Genomic DNA, 20,532 nt, shown 5'->3' with positions numbered 1-20,532 from the left:
GCAGTTGGGGTTAGGAGATGGGTGGAAGGCAGAGAAGGGGCAGCATTAATTAGTGGTATTCACCACCATTCACCAGTGGTTTAAGAATGTGAGGACACTGGCTCAGACACATTGCGACTTGCTCAGTAGTGGCACATGTCAAGTGACAGAGATGGGGACCAGGCCAATGCTGCCCCAAAGCCCATCTGCTCTGCAAGACCCACTGTGCCCTCAAGCTACCTCCCTGCACTGAGTTGCCATTTCCTCATAAAATGATGACTTTAAACCCCACATCGTAACATTGTTATAAGGAAAGCATTGAGCATAGTGTAGTGCTAGCACATAGTAGGTGCTCGCACATAGTAGGTGCTCAATAAAAGTTAGTGTCTTGTCAGAGCCTCTAGTTCATCACGGATCAGTCAGATGAGGTAACGATTCTTGCCACTCTCACAGAATTGCTCATATGTGATTGTACGTGCACAGGGCCCTGCTGTCTGTAAAGTGTTGGATAGTGTCAGTTGTTGTCTTAGTGCATTCAGGTTGTTACAACGGAAGACCATAATCTGAGCGGCTTATAAACAAAAAAAATGTATTTCTCACAGTTCTGGAGGCTGGGGAATCTAAGATCCCCATGTCTGGTGAGGGCTGCTTCCTGGCTCACAGATGGCTGTCTTTTTTGTATCCTCACGTGGCAGAAGGTGCCGGGGATATTTGAGATCTTTTTTATAAAAAAAAGTCACTAATCCCATTCATGAGGGCACTACTCTCATGACCTAATAACTCCCAAAGGCCTCACCTCCAAATACCCTCAGATTAGGAATTAGGTTTCAAAATATGAGCTGTGGGGGGACACAAACACTCAGTCTATAGCATTCTGCCCCTGGCCGCCCCTCCCCCCCAAATTCATGCCCTTCTTGCATGCAAAATACATTCATCTCATTCCAGTAGCCCCAAACGGTCTTAACTCATTCCAGCAGCAACTTTAAATTCTAAGTCCAAAGTCTTATGTAAATATTATCTAAATCGGATATGGGTGAGAACAAGATACTATTCATCTAAAGCAAATCGTTCTCCAGCTGTGAACCTGTGAAAACAACCTGTCATGTGCTTCCAAAATACAGTGGTGGGACAGGAATAGGATAGGCATTCCCATTCCAAAAGGGAGAGTTAGGAAGGAACAAAGGAACAGATCCCAAGTAAATTCGAACTCCAACAGGGCAAACAACATTAAACCTTAAGGTTCAAGAATAATCTTCGACTTTATGCTCTGCTCTGCAGGTCCACTTAGGCAGAGATCCTACCTTCACAACCCACTGAGGTCGGGGGGGGGGTTCCCATCTTCCAGACTTCCTGGGTTGGGGGTCCTTCTTCCACATGTGCCAGAGTAGGGGTCTTCTGGACCCACTGAGGCAGCAGTCTTGCCCCACAGCTTTGCTGGGCAGGGATTGAGCCTCTCAAGGCTCCAGGCAGCCCAGTCTCATGGCTTTGGGGAGCCCTGGACCCCCAAGGTGGCTCTGTGCCTGGGTATTGTGTCTGTGGCTCCTCCAGGATGAAATCACACACCGGTGGCTCTACTGGTATGGGTTTGCTATGGTGGCTTCACCCTCTTGGCTCTGCTGGGAATTGCCCTAATTGGGGCTCTCTGAAGTGGCCCCATAGCACTGGCTGGGCTCTTGCACCCTGGGCCTGTAACGGAAGGGGAAGCCCTGATGATTTCTGAATTGCCTTGGAGGTCCTTTTTCCATTGTCCTGGACAGTAGCTTCTGGCTTCTGTTTAGTGCTCCCTGCAAAGTGCTGTCATTGGGAGGGGGAATTGTTACAGCATTTCTAGTGGGCATTTTTACCTTATTGACCTCATGATTCTGTTTTGGGGAGTCTACCTCATCAAAGTAAACAGAAATACACATAGGATTTATATGTGGAGATGTTCAGTGCCCTTGATTACAATCCAAAGAAATGAAAATATCTTCTTTCTGTAGGTGACCTCTGCTTGAACTCTTGCAGTATTGGAAGCCTCCCTACTCAACTTTCTACATTAGCTCCTCTGTCTTTGGATAACCCTTGCTCAGTGCTTGAGGTATCTTCCTTAGGCTGAGCCAAAAGGTTTCTTCTTGGTAATTTCTGCACATGGGTCCATGTTCTACTCTGAAATGGCACTGGGATTCTGGCTTACTACTGCCTGTGCCAGCACATTCTTGAGCATCTGGTGGGATGCATCTACGTGGGAGGCATTTGGGTATTCAAGTGAATGTGGCCCAAGGTGGCCAGTGATAAAGAGCTCCAGTGCATGCACAGGGCAAACAGGCCTGCATCAGGGGTGGGGCTGACTGAGACAGTCTCAGAAAGGGTGGCATTTGAGCTGGCCCTTGGGAAACGGGGAACAATACTGGCAGAAACATGTTGGAGAAGACCCAAGACCAAGGAAGCTAGCATTAGTTCTTGGCTACTGATCCAGAAAATTCCCTGCCAGTGAGGGCTTAGAGCAGAGGAGGAGCTTCTCTGGGGCTCAATCTTCTCTCCTCCGACACTGACTGTGAAGAAAGCTGAGTTAGGATGCTGAGCTGGCTGCACCTGCCTCCTGCATAGACTTTGGTGAATGATCCAGGGTTAATGGTGGGTGATGGTGTTCAGCCTGAGCTCCTCGAGTGCCACATCTCAGCTGCCAGCCTGTCTCTGGGCCTGTTCTGACAGCATCATGTCCCCAGTGCCACTTGTGCTCCATTTTGCTGATATGCTCCTTTCTGAGGGAGATCGTATGCAGGCCTCCCAGCATGGGGTGCTTTGCTGTGGTGCCTAGAAAACAAATATGGGTGTTTTTTCTCCCATATACACATCCCACAATAGTTAATTGCCCCCAACAAATGCAAGCAAATGTTTTCTAATTTTTTTTTTTTTTAAATTTTTTTTGGCGGCTGGCCGGTGTGGGGATCCGAACCTGTGACTTTGGTGTTCTAAGTCTGTGTTTTAACCAGCTGAGCTAACTGGCCTGCTTTCTAAGATTTTAACACCAAAGCCAGTAGTGGAATTGCATGTATTTGCACCACCCATGTGCACACACCTGAGCCTACACATGATGGGCTAGAAGCTGTGTTAGCAAAACCCCAGCTGCCCCGGCCCCTCCCGTGAATTCTCAGGGAGGGGATTCCAAATGAAATCCTCGGTCCTGGGCTTGCTTGATTATTATTTGCTTTTGTCCAATTAGTGTGTCCATTGCTAAAGATTTCCTCTAAGGTCTCAGGGCTAGAGATAGACCTCTCTTTATTGGGCCAGTGAACAAAAAAGAGCAGCAAAATAAGAAATCAAACCAAAATGCCAAAGGTCAGTGGGTAAAAGTAACAGTTTCTTCTCTGCCCCCTGTTAGGAAGAAATGGAGTTTTAAACAGAGAACATCAGTAACAAGTACATCAGTAACCGTTGTCCTAAGGGAATAAAGCTCAGCTGTTCCTTTACATTTCCCTAATAGCTTGCTATTACACTGCTGGCTTGGCATTTTTCCTTAACAAACAGAGTTTTAGTTGGCGCTTGTGGGTGCCTGTGTGTGTGTGTGCCTGTGTGTGTGTGTGCCTGTGTGTGTGTGTGCGTGTGTGTGTGTGTGGGTGCGTGTGTGGGGTGTGTGTGGGTGCCTGTGTGTGTGGGTGTGGGTGTGGGTGTGGGTGCCTGTGTGGGTGCATGTGTGTGTGTGGGTGCCTGTGTGTGTGTGTGTGTGTGTGTGCGTGTGTGTGGGGGTGTGGGGGTGTGTGGGTGCCTGTGTGTGTGTGTGTGGGTGCCTGTGTGTGTGGGGGGGTGTGGGGGTGTGTGGGTGCCTGTGTGTGGGGGGTGTGTGTGTGGGTGCCTGTGTGTGTGTGGGGGGGGGTGTGGGGGTGCCTGTGTGTGTGGGGGTGTGGGGGTGCCTGTGTGTGTGTGTGCGCGTGTGTGGGTGCCTGTGTGTGTGTGTGTGTGTATGTGTGTGTGTGTGTAAGTTGTTTTTGCATGCTGGTCCCCCGTGGCCATGCTCCTTCAGAAAGCTAAACTTCAAGTTAAAATCCCACCAGTCTTTGCCTCACAGAGCCCTCCGGTGCCACTGGCTGTGCTCTGTCACTCTCGTAATGGAAAGTGACTGCAGACACAGAGTCTCCAACTGGTTAGGGGAATTCATATAATTATATCAGCCTACTAATCTTCCTGATGCTATCAGGAAATACCAAGGGCATTGTGAGTTTAAGGCTGGAAATAGGTTTGACTCGGATCACTGGACATATATATTTGGTTTCAAATCTAAGGAATCTTGATGAGAGTAGTGTCCAAAAATGAGTGAACCACCAGAGATCTAGATTGCAATCTGATAAGTTCCTTTTCTTCTTGCAGTTTGCCCATTGTCTACACAATTTGCTCCTGGCTCTTAAATGTAGAGTGGGTTGGGGATTCCTGAAATTAACAACAAATTTCTTGCCACATCAGGATTTTTTTGGAAAAGTTAGCAGTCTGTGAGTCTGTCTCAAAATATGAATAAGAACAAAAACAGTTAAGGTGGCACCTCTCCTGAATAAATTTAGCTATTCAGAGTAATTAAATATTATTATGCTTCATAGTGCTCATTTCATTTAATGTAGGTTATAGGAAGTACCTTTAATGCTTTGTTAGCATTATCATTATATATAATGCTCTCTGTATAATGAATTCTTTGCCCAATTTCTGACACATAGTAGGTACTTAATAGGTGTTTGTTGAAAAATAAAGACTATCTCTTACCACATTTAAATACCTTTGATTTTGATAGCTTTGTTTAAACAGACCCACAAAATATTGATGTGGAAATTTAATTCAGATAGGATCGAGCCCACCTCTTGGTCTCCACTGAAACCTTTGAGGACTGGTTAGGGAGCTTTCATCTAGGTGAACTCTCTTTTCTCAGTCCTCCTCCCTGCACCTGGGAGACCTTTCTTTGATTCAACAAGTTGGGCTTCTTTGAAGAGAACTAGAGAAATGGGGTGGGGGCATGGGTAGTGGCAGAAGGCATGAGTTCAGCAGCACGTATTTCTTTTAAAATTCTGAAAATGCATTTCTTTTTTAGATTTTGAACCAATTAGACCAGCAATGCATAGTTGTAAGAGAATCAAATGATAGACAGACACTTAGAGTAACAAAACAAAAGTTCTGTTTTTCATGTCCTCAACCCAACCTCACCGAGAGTGTGTTATGCGTGTGGTGTGTGCCTTCTTAATCATTTTCCGTTTATTTACACATGCATTACAAGGTGTTTGGAAATTCTCACTCAGGGCTATTGGATCCTCTCACTTCCCCAGCCGCATTGGTCATTTCACAGCACTGGTGAAGGGCAAGTCCTGGAGTCCCAAGTTGCAATGAACCACAGTCTAGAGGTCGACATTCAGGTACACCCAGACAGAAGTTCATGCTTTTGGAACTGCATTCATACCAGACACATATCTTTTTGGTGGCCCTGATTTTGCTCTAAGACTTTTAAAATATGCACTTTTCCTGTGGGTTTGAAGGTGCCTTAGAAACCTGGCTTGGGGCTGGTTTGGAAGTGTGCTCTGGGCTGATGGCTCTCTGCTTATTCTGGGGCCTGCTTGCTTGGGCTATTGTCCAAGCCCAGACCTGGGAAGCATCATGACCCTCACCCTCCTTACTTGGGTCACTTAAAGGCACTGGCTTTGTTGTGCTTACCTCCCAGCTTGAATCAGTGGATGCCTCCACCCTGATGCCTGCGTGTGGTGCCAGGGCTAATGTCTGAAATCCTGTTGACAGCTCCAATTGTAGCGCTCTTAATCCTGTTCATGATGCCAATTGTCTACCTACATGACCACGCTAGTTGTCGGGCTCTTTTACCTGCCGGTAATCCTGTACTGACTGGGCCAATTGTAGAGCTAGGGCTGGGTCTGGAGCTCACAGACCCCTCAAGCCTGTTCACAGACTGGGTCACAAACCCTTCACACACCAGGCTGGGTCACCAGACCCCTTACATGCAGGTCTATGAGCTAGGTAACCGGCCAAAAGGTCTTTGGAAGCCGTAGATTGGAAAGCATGGCTGCGCAGGGCGGATGCCCAAGGCAGATGCCCGCGAGCCTCTGCCTGCTTCAATAAAACTTCTCTCTCTCTCTCTCTCTCAAGAACACAAGAATAGCAACAAAACTAAAAAGACATTGATGCACATGCACACTCACTACACACACACACAATTTGCTTACAAAGGATATTCTAAAACCATACCCAGCTGGACCCGAGGTGAGGGCCCTGACCAAACTATTCTATTTTCCGAACACTGAGGCTCATCTTGTGAGCGTGGGTCCCCATCAGGTCCTGTGAGCAGGTCCCAGGTCTGCTTTGTCCCTGAAGTCCCCCCCACCTCACTCCCCTACTGCTTCCCATGCTTTGCTGTAACTTTTCTTCCTCTCAGGGCTGTTGGGGAGGAGTAAATGAGACGGTTCTTGTAAAAGGCTTAAAACAGTGCCTGGAACGTTCTAAGAGCTCAACACATGTTAGTTATTATTGGTAGAAGTATTAGCATAATTTTTTGGTATTAGTTAGTAGTAGTGGTAGCAGCAGCAGAATAGTGAGTCCTCAGTACCTGTTTAGCTGCTGATGCCATTATTGCACACTTGTCCTTCTAACTTTCAGGCTTCTGTAAACAGTGCGTCTTTGTACCCCTGAGGGCCCAGGAGCACTCAGGACACTCCCAGACACACAGTGCTCTGTAGAGACTGACGGCTCTTTCTGCAGTTCTCTAATAGACATCTGTTTGTTAGGAACATTAGACTCTCTCCCGACAGGATCTCATGTCTGGGACCTTCTTCATTTAGAAAAGGAAGGAGGCTCATGAGCCCATGTATACCAGGATGGAGAATATCTCACGTGGGAGCCTGTCTCTTTCATCAGAGCAGCTTTTGTAAATGACACAGGCCATTATGCTTTTCCTGTGTAATTTTATGACAGTATAATGACTCAACCCTAACAACAGAGGAATTATAGCATCATTTTACATGACGGATTATTTCAATGGTTAACATGTTTTTCATTTCAATTAACAGTCATTAGTCTCTGGTTCAAAATAGCCACCATGTTAACTATCTAAACATCTTCCATTCCTGCTTTAGAAGCAATTAGTTTTGATTTTGCAAACAACATCAATCTTATTTTTGAATGGGCAGTTTGATATTAGCATGAAAATAAAATGCTTGTAAACTTTTTATGCCAGCAAACAAACACTGTTCTTACTGGAGAGGGATTGTTCTCCTGTGAGTTCTCTATACATCTAAGCTGACAGGTCTGTCTCAGAGATCTGATGAGAGAACAAAGACAAGACAGAAAAGAAGCCCTGATGACTGGGACCAGTTACATGAGACTCAGTTTTTCCATCAGTAAAATGGGGGTAATAATTGCTTCTACTCTCAGAGGGTTGTTGTATGTGAGGAATCAAGGAGATGCATTTAGGGCATTGAGACAGACATTTAGTAGTCACATAAAACAAGTGGAGTGTTACTGCTATTATTTATTATCTGGAATTGCTTTGCTCCTTCACCAGCTATTCATGTGCAGAGTAAAATAGTTCCATCTAAAGGTATGCAAATATGGTAGAATACACAGCGTACTGAATAAAATGCATGGCCCTTCCTCAATGACTAAAAGAAAAAAGTCAACAATGCTGTTGCACGCACACATATGTATTATATGTATTATAGATAGTTTTTTTTTTTTTTTTTTGGTGGCTGGCCAGTACAGGGATCAAACTCTGGTTCTTGGTGTTATCAGCACCACACACTAACCAACTAAGCTACCAGCCAGTCCCTCTACTACATATATTTTAGCACCACCCTGCATCATTAAAATATTTTTGGCACAGATCATTGAATTTCATTCAGTAGAATTATGTCAGAAAATTGACACCTGTACATGTATTTATTGCTAAAACCTTACTCTATCCTGCCACCTCTTTTCTGTGGGCCCTGACTGTGGCCCCACTCTGTCATGGTCAGGTGAAAAGCTGTGTCACAGCTGATGTTAATCCCCTGTGGGGAAGCAGCAGGGGGTGGGTTGGTGAGGGTGGGGCTATCTGAGTAAGGAGCAGCAGGGTCTAGTCAAAAGCAAGAGCAGGAAACACTGACTTGTGGAGTTGAAGGTTAAGGTCAATGTTCCCAGGTACTGGGTCAGCCAGTCTTGCTTATAGCAAGAGTGTGTTTGTAGTCCTGTCTGCTGCTGACAGTGGTGAGTTGTTCTTATAAATAAAATGAATATTAATAGATTGATTTGCGTAACATTTTATAGAAATCCTTTGAGTGGTGTTCTAAAGAATAATTTTAGAGCAAAGTAAGTCTTTAAATGACAATATTAGCATGTGGTTCTGGGCATTCCTGTTAACTTGTCAGAAAATCCAAATGTTATGTTATTTGCATATTACCTCATAATGTTGGCTGACAGTTTCCATCGTTTGAATTTTCACTGTAGGCTTTATTTTAAAAAACACATACAGAAAATATTGTGAGGAATATAGAAAAACTGATTATTTCAGCAACTTTTGAGAATTCCTAGGAGTCCTGCTTTCTCATTCCTGAGACCTGAACATTAATATCTGTTGGTAGTTTGGAACCACTGCATTGGAGGTCCTTTGGAAACAGTCTGACTGCTAGAGTGTGGGAATCCTTCGACCCCCTAAGCACAGGAGAGCTCCCTCCACCTACTTCTCAGTTGTTACTAGAGTTGTTTTTTTTTTTTTTTTTTTTTGGTAATTGTTTTTTCAAGTCTGAGTTAGGATTTCTGGAAACAAGAGCCTGTTGAATTCTTGTTGCTTAAAACAACATGCTATTTTCGTCTTCTTGCTAGTGCTAATAATTTCTGGAAATAAAAGGAAAAAGTTCTAAAAGTCCAAATTATTACATTCACTTATTCACTGAGCAAGTCCATGTGCCAAGGGCCCAACCATGTTTCTAAGTACCAGGAGTGCAAAACTGGTTAAGACCCGGTCACTGCCCTTTAGGAGTGCATAGTATATTGAAGAAGATAGACACAAAAAGAACTTCTTCACACTGTAATGAGTGCCACAGTTAGGTCTGAGCAAGGTGTGATGTTGGAACAAATGATGTCATGGTTAACTCTACTTGGAGTGGGGACCACAGGGTCAGGAAAGACATTATAGAAGGCAATTGATTTGAAGCTTGAACAAAGAGTAGACATTTACTATACAGATGGAAAGCATTTGCCAAGTCCTGCAGATTTGAATTTGCATAACACATAAAGAGACCCCTTAGTGGTGGCTATGGTGGCTGGAGATAGAGTCAATAGGACTGAGGGATAGGGGAATGTGGGGAGGGCAGAGAGAGGGAGGGACCTAGGATGGGCCCCCAGACTTTCACCCTGGGTGTGCCCCATGTCCTGTTGGAAAAACAGTAGCCTCTTAACATTTGGTTGAGTTAAATTAAGGTGCTTGCTTGGAGACTAGTCAGGGAGCCTGAAAAGAGGCCATCACAGGGCCATGATGAAGTGGACGTACAGCCTGTCTGCCTGTGGAGGGGCCCCAGGAGGATTCCTGGGGAGGTGATATTTGAGCTGGGCCTTGAAGAAAGGGGGATGGGGGGAGAAATGTGGGTGGGAATGAAGGTGAGTTAGTTCGAGGAAAAGCTCACATGATGGTGCAGAGGCACAAAGTGTGTGTGTGTGTGTGTGTGTGTGTGTGTGTGTGTGTGTGTGTGTGTGTTGGGGAGGGGAGCAGGGCATACAGGGAGCCTATGAAGGCAGGCTGGGATCGTTTAATACCCAAGCTTGGAGTTTAGACGGTGCCCTAGGAGGTGGGAAGAAGATGGAGGTTTTAAGTGTGGGAACCACGTTATCAGATTTGTACTTGATTATCATCGCTCTGTTTCAAAAACATAAATGCTGGGAATTCTGGTAGACTTTTAGAAAAAGATTGAGGATAAGCAATTGAACAAAAGGGAATAAGAAATGCTGGTGATCCTCTGATTGTCTGTCTTCTCTCCATTGTGGAGGGCTTGTAGGTTGGGCTTTTCTGCACAGTGCCACCAGCCTGTAGGAGGCATGGCTGCCCCTCAGCACCAGCCAGGCTGCGATGGAGCTAGGGCTTAGTGGCCAGTGGGAAAGCTGATGGGACCTGCCTCCCAGACTAAATTGTTTGTGTCACCCTAGTTGATGAATGTCTGTGACATTGGGCATAGCAATCCCATCAAGACACCTTCATCAGATTTCACTCTTCATAGACTCAAGAATTGAAATATCTTGAGTCAGAAATCAGTCCCTTGCCTTGACTGGGTTGGTTATTTTTTATGATTTGCACTGAGTTATGGGGATTGAAATGCACATGCAATAGCCAGGGAAGTTATACTTCTCAGGCTCATATACCCTTGTATGTAACTTTACATACTTGGCCTCTGGACAGAGACCACAGGTTTGGATGCCATCTCCACTAGGATCCTATCTAGTTAAGTAAAGAACACTGGGTCTGTCCCAACCTAGGAGATTTACTTGTTTTGTTAGAATGGGAAAAGTTAGAATGGCTTGGCCTCTGCATCTACAGCCCCCAAGACATACCAGGAGAGGTTAAAGGCAGACATACCTGGGCAAGATCCATGACCAGCAGATGTTGGGTATGCTGAGCTTCTTCCTCTACAGGTATAGGGTCACAGACATAGTTTAAAGGGGCATTTTGGTTATAAAATTAAACCCTGGTAATGAAGGTACAGATGCCAAAATAGGGGATTAAACTGGTCACAGATCAGTGCAGTGATCTCCTGGACAACTTATTTGACAAACATGTGTGACGTTAATTGGCCATATTTTGATGTGACACTGGGCAAGTCACTTCCTCTCTGTGTCTTTTATTCCTCATTTATAAAATGAAATTTTTGGACTAGATTAGTGTTAAGGTGTTTTCTGGTTCTTACGTTCTGTGATTTTTGTGATTAATTCCTGAGCAGCCTCTGCAGTGGTCAGCACATAAGGACCCACCTACCCAACAAACCCAACAGAAGTATCTTGAGCATCCAGGATGCACCAGGCCCTCTAGTAGGCACGGCCAGCTGGCTCACCTCTTTGCCTCCTCTTAATTAGCTTGCTTTAACGATGATGTTCAAGTCCGGAGACAGAGATGACTTGTCATTAACTCGTGATTGATAGCTGGGTCCATCTTTTCCTCAAAGCCATTGGTTCATTGTTCTCTTCTCCCTCCCCTGCCTTTGGCTAAGCTCCCTTAGCCTCCTTTCCTGGGGGGCATCATTGCACGTGGTGATGCCTGCTCCAGCAAAGCTGCATACTCTTTGGACTTTATAGCCCCTTTCTAGGAACTCATAACAAGAATTGCTTCATCTGTGGACATGCACACTGGGGACTGACCCAGGAGAGGGGCTGCCAGATGCCAGAAGTTCTTCCTGCATTTGCTGATTCATTATCAGTGTCAGACATTCTGTTGTATGAATGATGATAGATTTATGGTGTTCTACTGAAAGAATCATGTACTCGAAGATTAACCTGTGCTGACAACCTAGTCATCCACTGCATGACGCCCCACCACCATCCCTTTGCCGTTAGCCCAAAACAAACCTTGAAAGAGTAAAATGTGTTTGAAGAATAATCTCATGTCCCTGTGATTTAGAAATGCAAATGATAATTAAAAAAAAAAATTCCAGATGAGTAGCAAAGCCAAGGTAGAAGCAAGGAGGTGTTAGAGAGAGGACCCCCCAATGACACACATAGCCCTCAAAGGATTTTTAAGCTAGTAGTCTAGGTTTGGACTGAGATGGGCAGAACAAGAGAGAGTCACCCCTGCACTCGCTGTAGCTGTGTAAATGCCATCCCAGGCCTAGCCACTGATCAGCTTCGAGACTTTAGAAAGTCTCTTCTCTCTTTGAGCTTCAGTTTCCCCATTAGTAAAACAAGCAAGCTGGACTGGGTGATCTCAAAGGGCCCTCGTAGGACTTTCTTCTCTGGTTTTTTTGGTCAGACAGGCTCATCTCTGTGGTCTGTCCAGCTTGGGGTCCCCGCTAGCCCCCAGGGCTGTGCTGTGGGTATGTGCTGATCCTCTTTGGTGTCACCCTCAGAAGTAGTCCCCCAAACAGACCCTCCTCTTACTGCCTCCCCCAAACTGCTAGGGTAGGTTCAAAAGGATAAGAGCCAAATTGGTGGTTGCTCCTTGATTTATCCACCTTTCTTTCTTGCTCACTTGCTTCATTTAGAAGAGGGTAGGTGACCTCAGACATCAAACTCAAATTCCTGAGGGACTGGAGACTCATTCCATACCTATTAGAAAAGATTCCTTCCTTCTGGCCCCATGAATTCTTTTGGGGAATTAAATGCCATTCCATACCTGTGGCCTGAGGATTAAGTCATATTTCTATGTAAATGGTAATTTCGTCCTCTATACCCCCAATTACTGGGGCAGATAATAATTGTACTATTAGCTACCATTTTTATTACTTCCTCTTTTGCAGGCAGTATACTTAGTACTTTATATACTCATTAATCTTCAGAATATCCACTTGTAGTAGATTCTGTTTTCTCTCGTTTTACAAATGAGGAAACTGAGATTTACAGGATGAAATATCTTTCCAAGGTCACACAATGAGTAAGTGGGAGAGCTGAGATTCGAACTTGTGTTTTCTGACTCCAGAGCCCAAACGCAAACCACCATGCAGGACTGCCAAAGCAAAACATTTCAAGGACACGGTAATTGCCTGATTGATGGGCAGTCCAAAGACACTTGTCCTCCGCCCAGAACTCAGCCCCACAGCCATGGGAGTCACTCCAAGTGGTTTGCTGGGAGAGTAGCTTCAGCTAAGGAAGAAAATGTGGCAGTAACTGCAGGCCTTTATTTCAACGGTTTATCATACAGTGATGGGGCTCCTTCTGTAGACATAAGCCATCCTAATAGCACCATTTATCATTATGACAAAGGTTAGAATGAGGGAAAGCTTGAGCTAGAATGAAAGTAGAGTTCTGATTATTTTAACAGTTGAAAATGACATCATCTCAGAGCCTCTATGAAATGGCAGACTGGAAGCTGGGCTGAAATTGCTTTAAAATGTATCCAGAGATAATTTTCTACAGCTGTGATATAGTCTGCAGTTGTGTTTGGAGATGAATTTCTGTCTAAAGAGCTCACTGAGTCACCTGTGTGTCATCCATGCAAAAAACTGCCCATCAGCCCCAGAAGAGTCTCGAGCTGTGGGGTGCTGTCCTCTGGGTACCTGTGCTATGCCAAACCCAGTGTTGGGACTGAATAAGCCACACCCTCTCATTAAAAAAAATGTATCGTGAATGTCTTTCCATGTCAATAAGTAATGTTTTACAACATTTTTAATAGCCACATTGTTTTCCTTGGTCCATCTGGTGAGTTGAACCTAGGCTTTTGGGACAGAGTCTCCTGCCCCATCAGTGAGTTGGAACTAGTGGGAGTGCTGGCTGAGGGCCCTCAGGATTCCTCTGCCTGTTCAACCAGCCCTTTATTTATTTGTCTGGCTTTTTGTTCCAGGAACCTAGAGGAAAGATCCATGGGGATCCAAGCTTCAACTAACTTATCCTTTCTCTCCTTATCCTTAGGCAGAAGAAAGGGAGTGTGGCCCACAAACACTGGGTTGGACCTTCGAATCTGGTCAAGTGCAAGCCCTGTCCCATGGCACAGTCAGCCATGGTCTGCGGCTCCGATGGCCACACCTATACATCCAAGGTTGGTCTTCTTTGTTGTCTATTTTGTCATCAAAAACATCCACGTGTGCTTGTTCTGACAAGTCTCTGTGCCAAAACTGGGGCCTGTCCTGTAAAGCTTCGTGGGTTCCTAGGCCTTGCCCTGGAGAAGCTGCTTCATGAGCAGACTCGTAAAAATGTTACATCTTTTGCAACTGGGCTGGCTGAGGGCTAAGGAAAGGGTGGTTCTGAGAGTGGCTTGTGATCCTCAAGTTAATCTGCATGAGCTTCCTGGAGAAGGTGAGGTAGCAAGCTGTTCAAAAGATGCAGCTCCCATAGCCCGGCTGGTGGGGAGAAGCCGGTGAGGGAGGCTTGGGATGCTGCTTTGTGGACAGCACAGTGAAAGGAAGAAGGGTGATTCTGCACACATTTAACCTGCACTTATGCATATCTGGCAGGCATCCGTGCTGCACAGGCCCCAGAGTGGGGCCTCAGGGGCTCACAGTCTAGTGGACGGAGGGACAAGCATGATGACAGGGCACTTTAACCCAACCAAGGCAAAGGAAATGGTTTATAGGAAAGGGGCTGGGTAAAGTGGGTCTATTTATTCTTATTGGAGGGATGAGGAACAGCTTCATACTAGAGGAGGAGGGGCATTTTATCTGGGTTTTATAATAGGATTTACAGGCAGGAAGGCAGGGATCATAGGGGTAGAGGAAGGAGGTGGTCATTTGTTCCTGGAACTTCAGACACTCTTTTGGGATAAGGTTGTCCATTTGTGATTGGGAATGGATATATTTCATTGGGATAATGATTTTAAGAAAGGGAAACCACAAAATTTCTTATCTAACAAATATAAACCAGGGACCCCCTTAGGGTCTGACACTGTGCTAGGTAGGAGGGAGCTGGTATGGGGGTATATGTCTTATGTCTTTTCTGTAAGACATGTGGGGGGCACCCCACCTCCTCCAGCCAGAGCTGCCCAACTTTCCTCTGTCTTCTTATTTTTCTGTGTTAGGTTTCACTTGGAGAGTAGAGTCTGTGGCTAAAGAGAGGTGCCATAGGATACACCCTGGCCACACTGCCACATGGTTCTCAGGGCTTTCTGCTGGTGCCCTCTTTGTCCTCCCTCCACTTCACAGACAGTGGACTGTTCTGTTCTCTGTGATCCCCTCACCACCGTGACCCTCCCACCATGGAGATGCCACAGGCCTGGGCGGAGCCTCACTGCCTGCTGTCCTCAGAGGCTTATTTGGGTTATTTTGAGGTTGTGGCCACTCTTCCCTACTGATTCTGTGATGTACAGGTCATATATTTTTGCTCACTGAAAGGACAGTTCTATCCTCCCAGCTTTTCACATTTTTGTAACAAAGGGAAACAAATATGTCTCACAAAACAGGTATCTGGAAAGTCTGTCTGGCTTATACTCAGACCCGTGTAGTCTGTGTTAGGACCTCAGTAGCATTATCTTTGCTTGATTAGTTCCTTTGTTCGTTCCACAAGTATCATTTGAGCCTATGTACCAGGCACTGTGCGAGGTGCTGAGGAAACTTATAATACAGTGGGAATCCAAAAGTTGGCTCTTCTTCATGGCCAGAGTCAGCAGTCCTTACCTCCCCTGCTCCAGATATGTCCTGTGAGCTAGAACTTCTCTGCCCAAGGTCATAGCCTGGCTAAATAGCCCCAGCCCACTTCAGCTCAGCTCAGCCTACCCTTCTCCCTTCCCTTAGTGTCCTTGGTCCCTAATAGAGTCAAAGTTGGAAATAGTTTGTAGTAACAGGGCTTGCTATGACACCCTAAACATGTTTGGGAAAGTAGATTTGTAGGGAATACTAATGAATCATTTTCATACCCTGTTCCTAAAGGCAGACCAGGCGATCATAGTCTTTCACCTGGGGCCCAGATTCTAGGTGTGTAAACAATCACCTGAGAATCCTGTTAAAATACAGATTGTGCAATGGCAGGTCTGCGGTGGGGCCCGAGAGTCTGCATTGCTAACAAGCTCCCAGGCGATGGCCATCTGCTGGCCACAAACCTCATTCTGAGCAGCGAGGACTTCAGTTTTTATAGGCACCTCCTAACAGTCTCCCTACCTCCAGTCTGCCCCTTCCGCTACCCCCAAAGTCCATTTCCACATGACAGAAGAGATGGCCATTCTGTAACAGAAGTCTGTTTGTGTGTCTCCCCTGCTTAAAATGCTTGGGTAGCTTTCTTCTTGCTGCCAGAACTAGTCCCAGACTCTTTATTGCTCCTAACCAGGCCCTCCAGCGTCTGTTCCCTTCTTGCTCCAGAGTCACTTATTATGGAAAGGATCTTTCATTCATTTGTTCAGCAGCTCTGTATTGGACACTTGTTCATTTGTTCTAGGCACTGTGCAAAACATGGGGTAGGGCAATGGGAAGAAGACGGACAGCATTGCTGCCCGCTTGGGGGTTACATTCTGGTAGGAGAGACAGAATGGAATAAGTAACCAAGCAAAGAAATAGGTAATTTCAAATTTTAGTAATGCTAAAGCATGGTGCTGACAAGGAGAGGTACAGGGTGGCCTGCTTGACCGGGGATGGTGAGGAGGGGTTTTTAAAACAGAGTGGATGGGTAGAATGTTCCAGATAGAGAAAATAGCATGGGCCAGGGCAGTATGGCAGTGTGATGTGTTTGAAGAACTGAGAGGATGCCCATGTGTGGCTCTCATGGTGAGGGGAGAGGCACGTGAGCTGAGGGGAGAGGGAGGGAGGATGTAGGGAACAGTTTGAGAGGAGACATTTAGAGAACCTGGAGCTGAGAAGATGGTCAAGCACTTCCAGGCTTGTGGGACACTTGGCATTGCAATTGCCTGGGGAATGTGAGATCCTGCAGATCCTGCAGTTCATGGGGCGTGGTGCCTAGTGGGTGCTCACTGTGTGTCACTGCCAAGAGAGGAGCCCACAGGGCCTCTGGCTGAGGAGGAATGGGAGATTCCAGTCTGCATTGTCCATCCTGAATTCAGGTGAATGGGGCAGAGAGAGCTTTGTGATCGAGAAAAGCAAGCTGCCCTGTCCTGGGCCAAGTTGCTTAGCTAAACGCACAGCTGGGGCTCTGGCAGACAGCCACTCCTTGTAACACTTCTCCCTTTTGAAGATCCTGTTTGTGCTGTTCACATGATTCCCTTCACTGCTGGAGTCAACTCTGATCCTGGAGCCCGAGGCTGAAGACAGGCCTTGAGATGTCAGTGAGGGATCAGGGCTGTTTAGGCAAGTGGCTTGTTGCACATCAAGCCTTGGCAGAAGCCTGCCCACTGGCCTCTGTCTCTTGTTCACAGAGGAGCTTAAAATGCCAGCTCCCCATGACCCCCGAACTCAAGGAGCAGTGCTAACTTGTCACGCATGGCTTGCAATGCTGTCAGTTGTCCAGGGAATGTCTCTGGAAATGTTCGCTGGTCAAGTGTGAGCCCCCTTCCCCTTCCAGTGCCCCCACCTCCCACCCCCTAGCCCCTATCAGTCTGGGCAGGAAAGTTGGCTTTTTATATATGGGAAGGTTGCTTGCTCACAGGTGCTGGTAGTAGCTGGTTTAAGAGGCAGGATTTGGATTTGGAAAACCCCTTTGCAGTGACTCTTCATTCTTCAAAAGGGGAGTGACCTCCATATACCATTGGGCAGAGCCCTCAAAGGCCTTCCCCAGAAGCATCTTGATGTTCTGTTAATGTCTTTGAATTCCTGCACCAGACTGACTGAGTTCTCAGTTTCCCAGACCCGCTCAACTCTTTTCCTGGAGCAAAAGAGATGTAAAGCCTTAGAAATTGTAGCATTCTTCTCCCATTCTCCATATGGGTTATACTGAGGTCTAAGGAGAAGGCCAGTGGCAGAGTTTGATACCCATGGTTTCCTGCCTAGATATCTGTGATCTACCTACTTCTATCTGAAGTTAAAACAAGGGATGGGGTGGTGGGAAGGGCATCGTTGCAGTGGAAACAGGTGTGGGTGTTGGCATTAGTCTCCTAATCTTCTGTCTTATGTGAACTTCTAGAAAATTTGTGTTTTCTCTTTCTTAACGCAATAGGTCAAATATGGCTCAATCAGAAGCCATGTGTTGATTGCTAAAGACCTCTGAAGCAGAGGAGCATTCTAAACCCCTGTGGGGCTCAGTGAGGCTTCCTTACAAGGTGGCTATTTCAGTCTGGTAGGGCTACTGGAGTGTTTCAGTTGTTGCCCCCAAATACATGGCCACTTGTTTACTGAGGTTCAAAAGGACTTTTTAGTATCACTGACAAAGCTGTTGGAGACCACCAATAGATGCTCATCAAGAGTGAGTTAATATTAACAAACAAATGACTTCCCATCCCATGGATTTAGTGCCTTTTTTGAATTATCAGTGTCAGGGAAAAAGGACAGATGAGACCATGATGCATGTGTAACTGGAAGCAATTAAGTCAAACTCATAAAAATTGGTTTGGACAAAAATATATTGAAGCCTCAGTCCTGTCATCACCAGGGAAATCCACACCCCATAGAGAATAATCACAGTTCTCCAAGTGAATTGTTTATCCCTTCAAGATGGTTCTGAGGCTGTGGGGCAGCATAGTCAGGGTCAGAAGGATGAAGGAGCCTGAACATCAGCCTGTCCTTAATGCTTGTGTCTGTCCTTGAATCGCATAAACAAGCTTTCCGTCTGCTTCTGGGTCCCAAATAGTCAGAAGCTCCTTGAACTGGGGGATGCATTTAGGAATCTTTCTACAGCAGGCCTCTTCTAGTGTCCCCATACGAAGGGCACCCCTTAAAGCTCTGTGACTCCCCCAGGATCAAAGATAAAGTGCACAAGAATGCAGAGTCTTGAGATCAAGGAATGCACAGTGTTACATGGCAATAAATGTTCATTCAGACTCTATAAAGCATAACCCATAAAAAATAAGGAACAGAAGGGCACTATTGGGAATTGACAAAATGAAGCCAACACGGCAGCTGGTTTGAGAGTGTGATATAGACTCTGACCCGTGACTTGGCCTCCAGGCAGTAAGGATCACCCTAGGCATTTCATAACTACCTTTGATGTCACATTCTTCCAGCCAGGGAGACTGACATAGCTCGAAAATTCAATAAATATTTATTGAATTCTTTCTTACTCTGTGCCATGCATTGTGCTAAATCCAAAGATATAGCAAAGGGTGAAATAGACAAAGCCCCAATCTTCATGGAACTTTCAAGAAGGGCAGACAAATTGAAATGCAGTCTGCCTTCATTAGGATAGGTATTCAAATAAAGGACATTCAGGGTGGTGCAGGAGCACAGAGCAGGGCCACCTCAACCAGTTTGGAGGTGTAAGCAGTCTTCTTACAGGAAGTGGTAATTCAGTCATGATTCTAGGGTAGAAAGAGTCAACCAGAGTAAGAGGGGTTGGGGGCAGCTCATTCAAGCAAAGGGAAGAGGGGTTGAAGAGATGAAAAAAGGCATTGAGGAACTGGTGACAGTGTCACTGTGGATGGGTCATATGGGGGTGAGGACAGGGTTAATTAACTGTAGAAATGAGACTGAAGAGTAATCAGGGGCCACATTTTGCAGAACCTTAAAGACCACACAAAGGGGGTTGGACTTTACCTAAAGAGTACTGCGTATCCTATCAAAGGTTTATATTTTTTAATTTGCTTACACTGGCTGCAGGGTGGGAGTGGTTGGGGCAGGACTAGGGGCACAGTGAGTGTGAGGAGCATACCAGAATCATCCAGGCATGGCATGAGTGAGGCCTGGATTTGAATGGTGGTTGCAGAGATGGATAGAAACAGTCTAAAGAAGTATTTAGGAAGTTATCGCTGGTGTTGGTGACATTTGAATTTCAAATATAGAAAGTCATTTCAGCTCTAAGCTCAGCAGAAGGACTTCTTCAACATCATTGCCCTGGCTGGACTTGGAAATCCTCCTGCCAACAGCTTCGTGGCTTTGCCCTGGACTGTCATCTGGGAACCTATCATCCCTGATACCCTTTCCTGTCTCTCCTGCTGTCTGCACAGAAAGAGTAAAGCTTACTGGGGTCCTGGCTGTGAGGAGAGAAGCATCCACACTGCTGACTAGAATCTGGCCAGCCCGGGCTTCATCCAGATGGGCAATTTCAGGTTTCCTCCCTCTGGAGGGGAGAGCAGAAATGGGAGCAGACTTGGGGTGTGGTCCTGGAAGCTCAGAAAGGAGCAGGGGAGGAGGTCCCCACTGCTCCAGGTCCTGGCCCTGCTGGGAGGTCTCATTGCCGGGTCTCCTTGAACAGGACTTGGTTGATTTCTCTAATCTGTGCCCACCTGACCGAAGCGCAGATGTCAGGGCTGTGACTGCTCATATCCCAGCCAGAAGTGCAGTGCTTGGTCTGGCCTCTGAGAGCGGGCTCTCCCGGTGCCGCTGGGAGTCCTGGACAGACTGCCCCGTTCTCTGGCTTCAGCCTGGCTGCTGGTAATTGGTTGACAAGCAGGCAAACACCCATCTGCTTTCCCCCTGCCCCCAACAGTTTCTTCTTTAATTGCTGTTAAACAATTAGCAAATGGCTATTTTATGTCTAGACACAGAAGAGAGATGCAGAGTTAAGAACTGCTGTGGGGGAAAACGCTTCCCTTCCGTCCTGGGTGTGCGCTCGGGAGGGGGGGTAGAGAGCGCTTGTTTAACAGGGTTGGCATTTCTTTCAGCATATTGTTGCTGCAGATTATGTTATTTTTTTCAGAAGCATCTTAATAGTTTCCAACAATTGCTACCAAGTAAAGGTCATGTTTGAAGTTCTTGGCAAGTGGAGTCGCTGTGGGCCGGCATTTCCCAAGAACAGGCTATAGCGAAGGTTAGAGCAAATAGAAATTGTAGATTTGTAAGATTTGTCAAGATGGCTTCAGGCTCAGTATGTCTTCTCAGTCTCCCACAGACTTTTATGACCCTGAGACCGTGTTAGACAGAGGAGGTTTTATGTGTGGTTACTCTTTGCTTTCAAGCAGAG

General features: G+C 46.1%; 1 protein-coding gene across 1 annotated transcript in view; it reads left to right on the top strand.

The window, feature by feature from the left end:
* The window catches only part of SPOCK1 (SPARC (osteonectin), cwcv and kazal like domains proteoglycan 1), a 498,033-nt gene that overhangs the window by 347,073 nt on the left and 130,428 nt on the right, over positions 1–20,532 (top strand). Inside the window, exon 4 of the mRNA XM_063086936.1 lies at positions 13,516–13,642. Within this exon, the coding sequence (XP_062943006.1) occupies positions 13,516–13,642 (127 nt within the window). The remainder of the gene's footprint in view (positions 1–13,515; positions 13,643–20,532) is intronic.

The sequence above is a fragment of the Cynocephalus volans genome, chromosome 2, assembly GCF_027409185.1.
Source record: "Cynocephalus volans isolate mCynVol1 chromosome 2, mCynVol1.pri, whole genome shotgun sequence".
NCBI classification, from domain to species: Eukaryota; Metazoa; Chordata; class Mammalia; order Dermoptera; family Cynocephalidae; genus Cynocephalus; species Cynocephalus volans.
The sequence above is the reverse complement of the archived record's forward strand: the minus strand, read 5'-3'. Positions and strand labels throughout refer to the sequence as shown.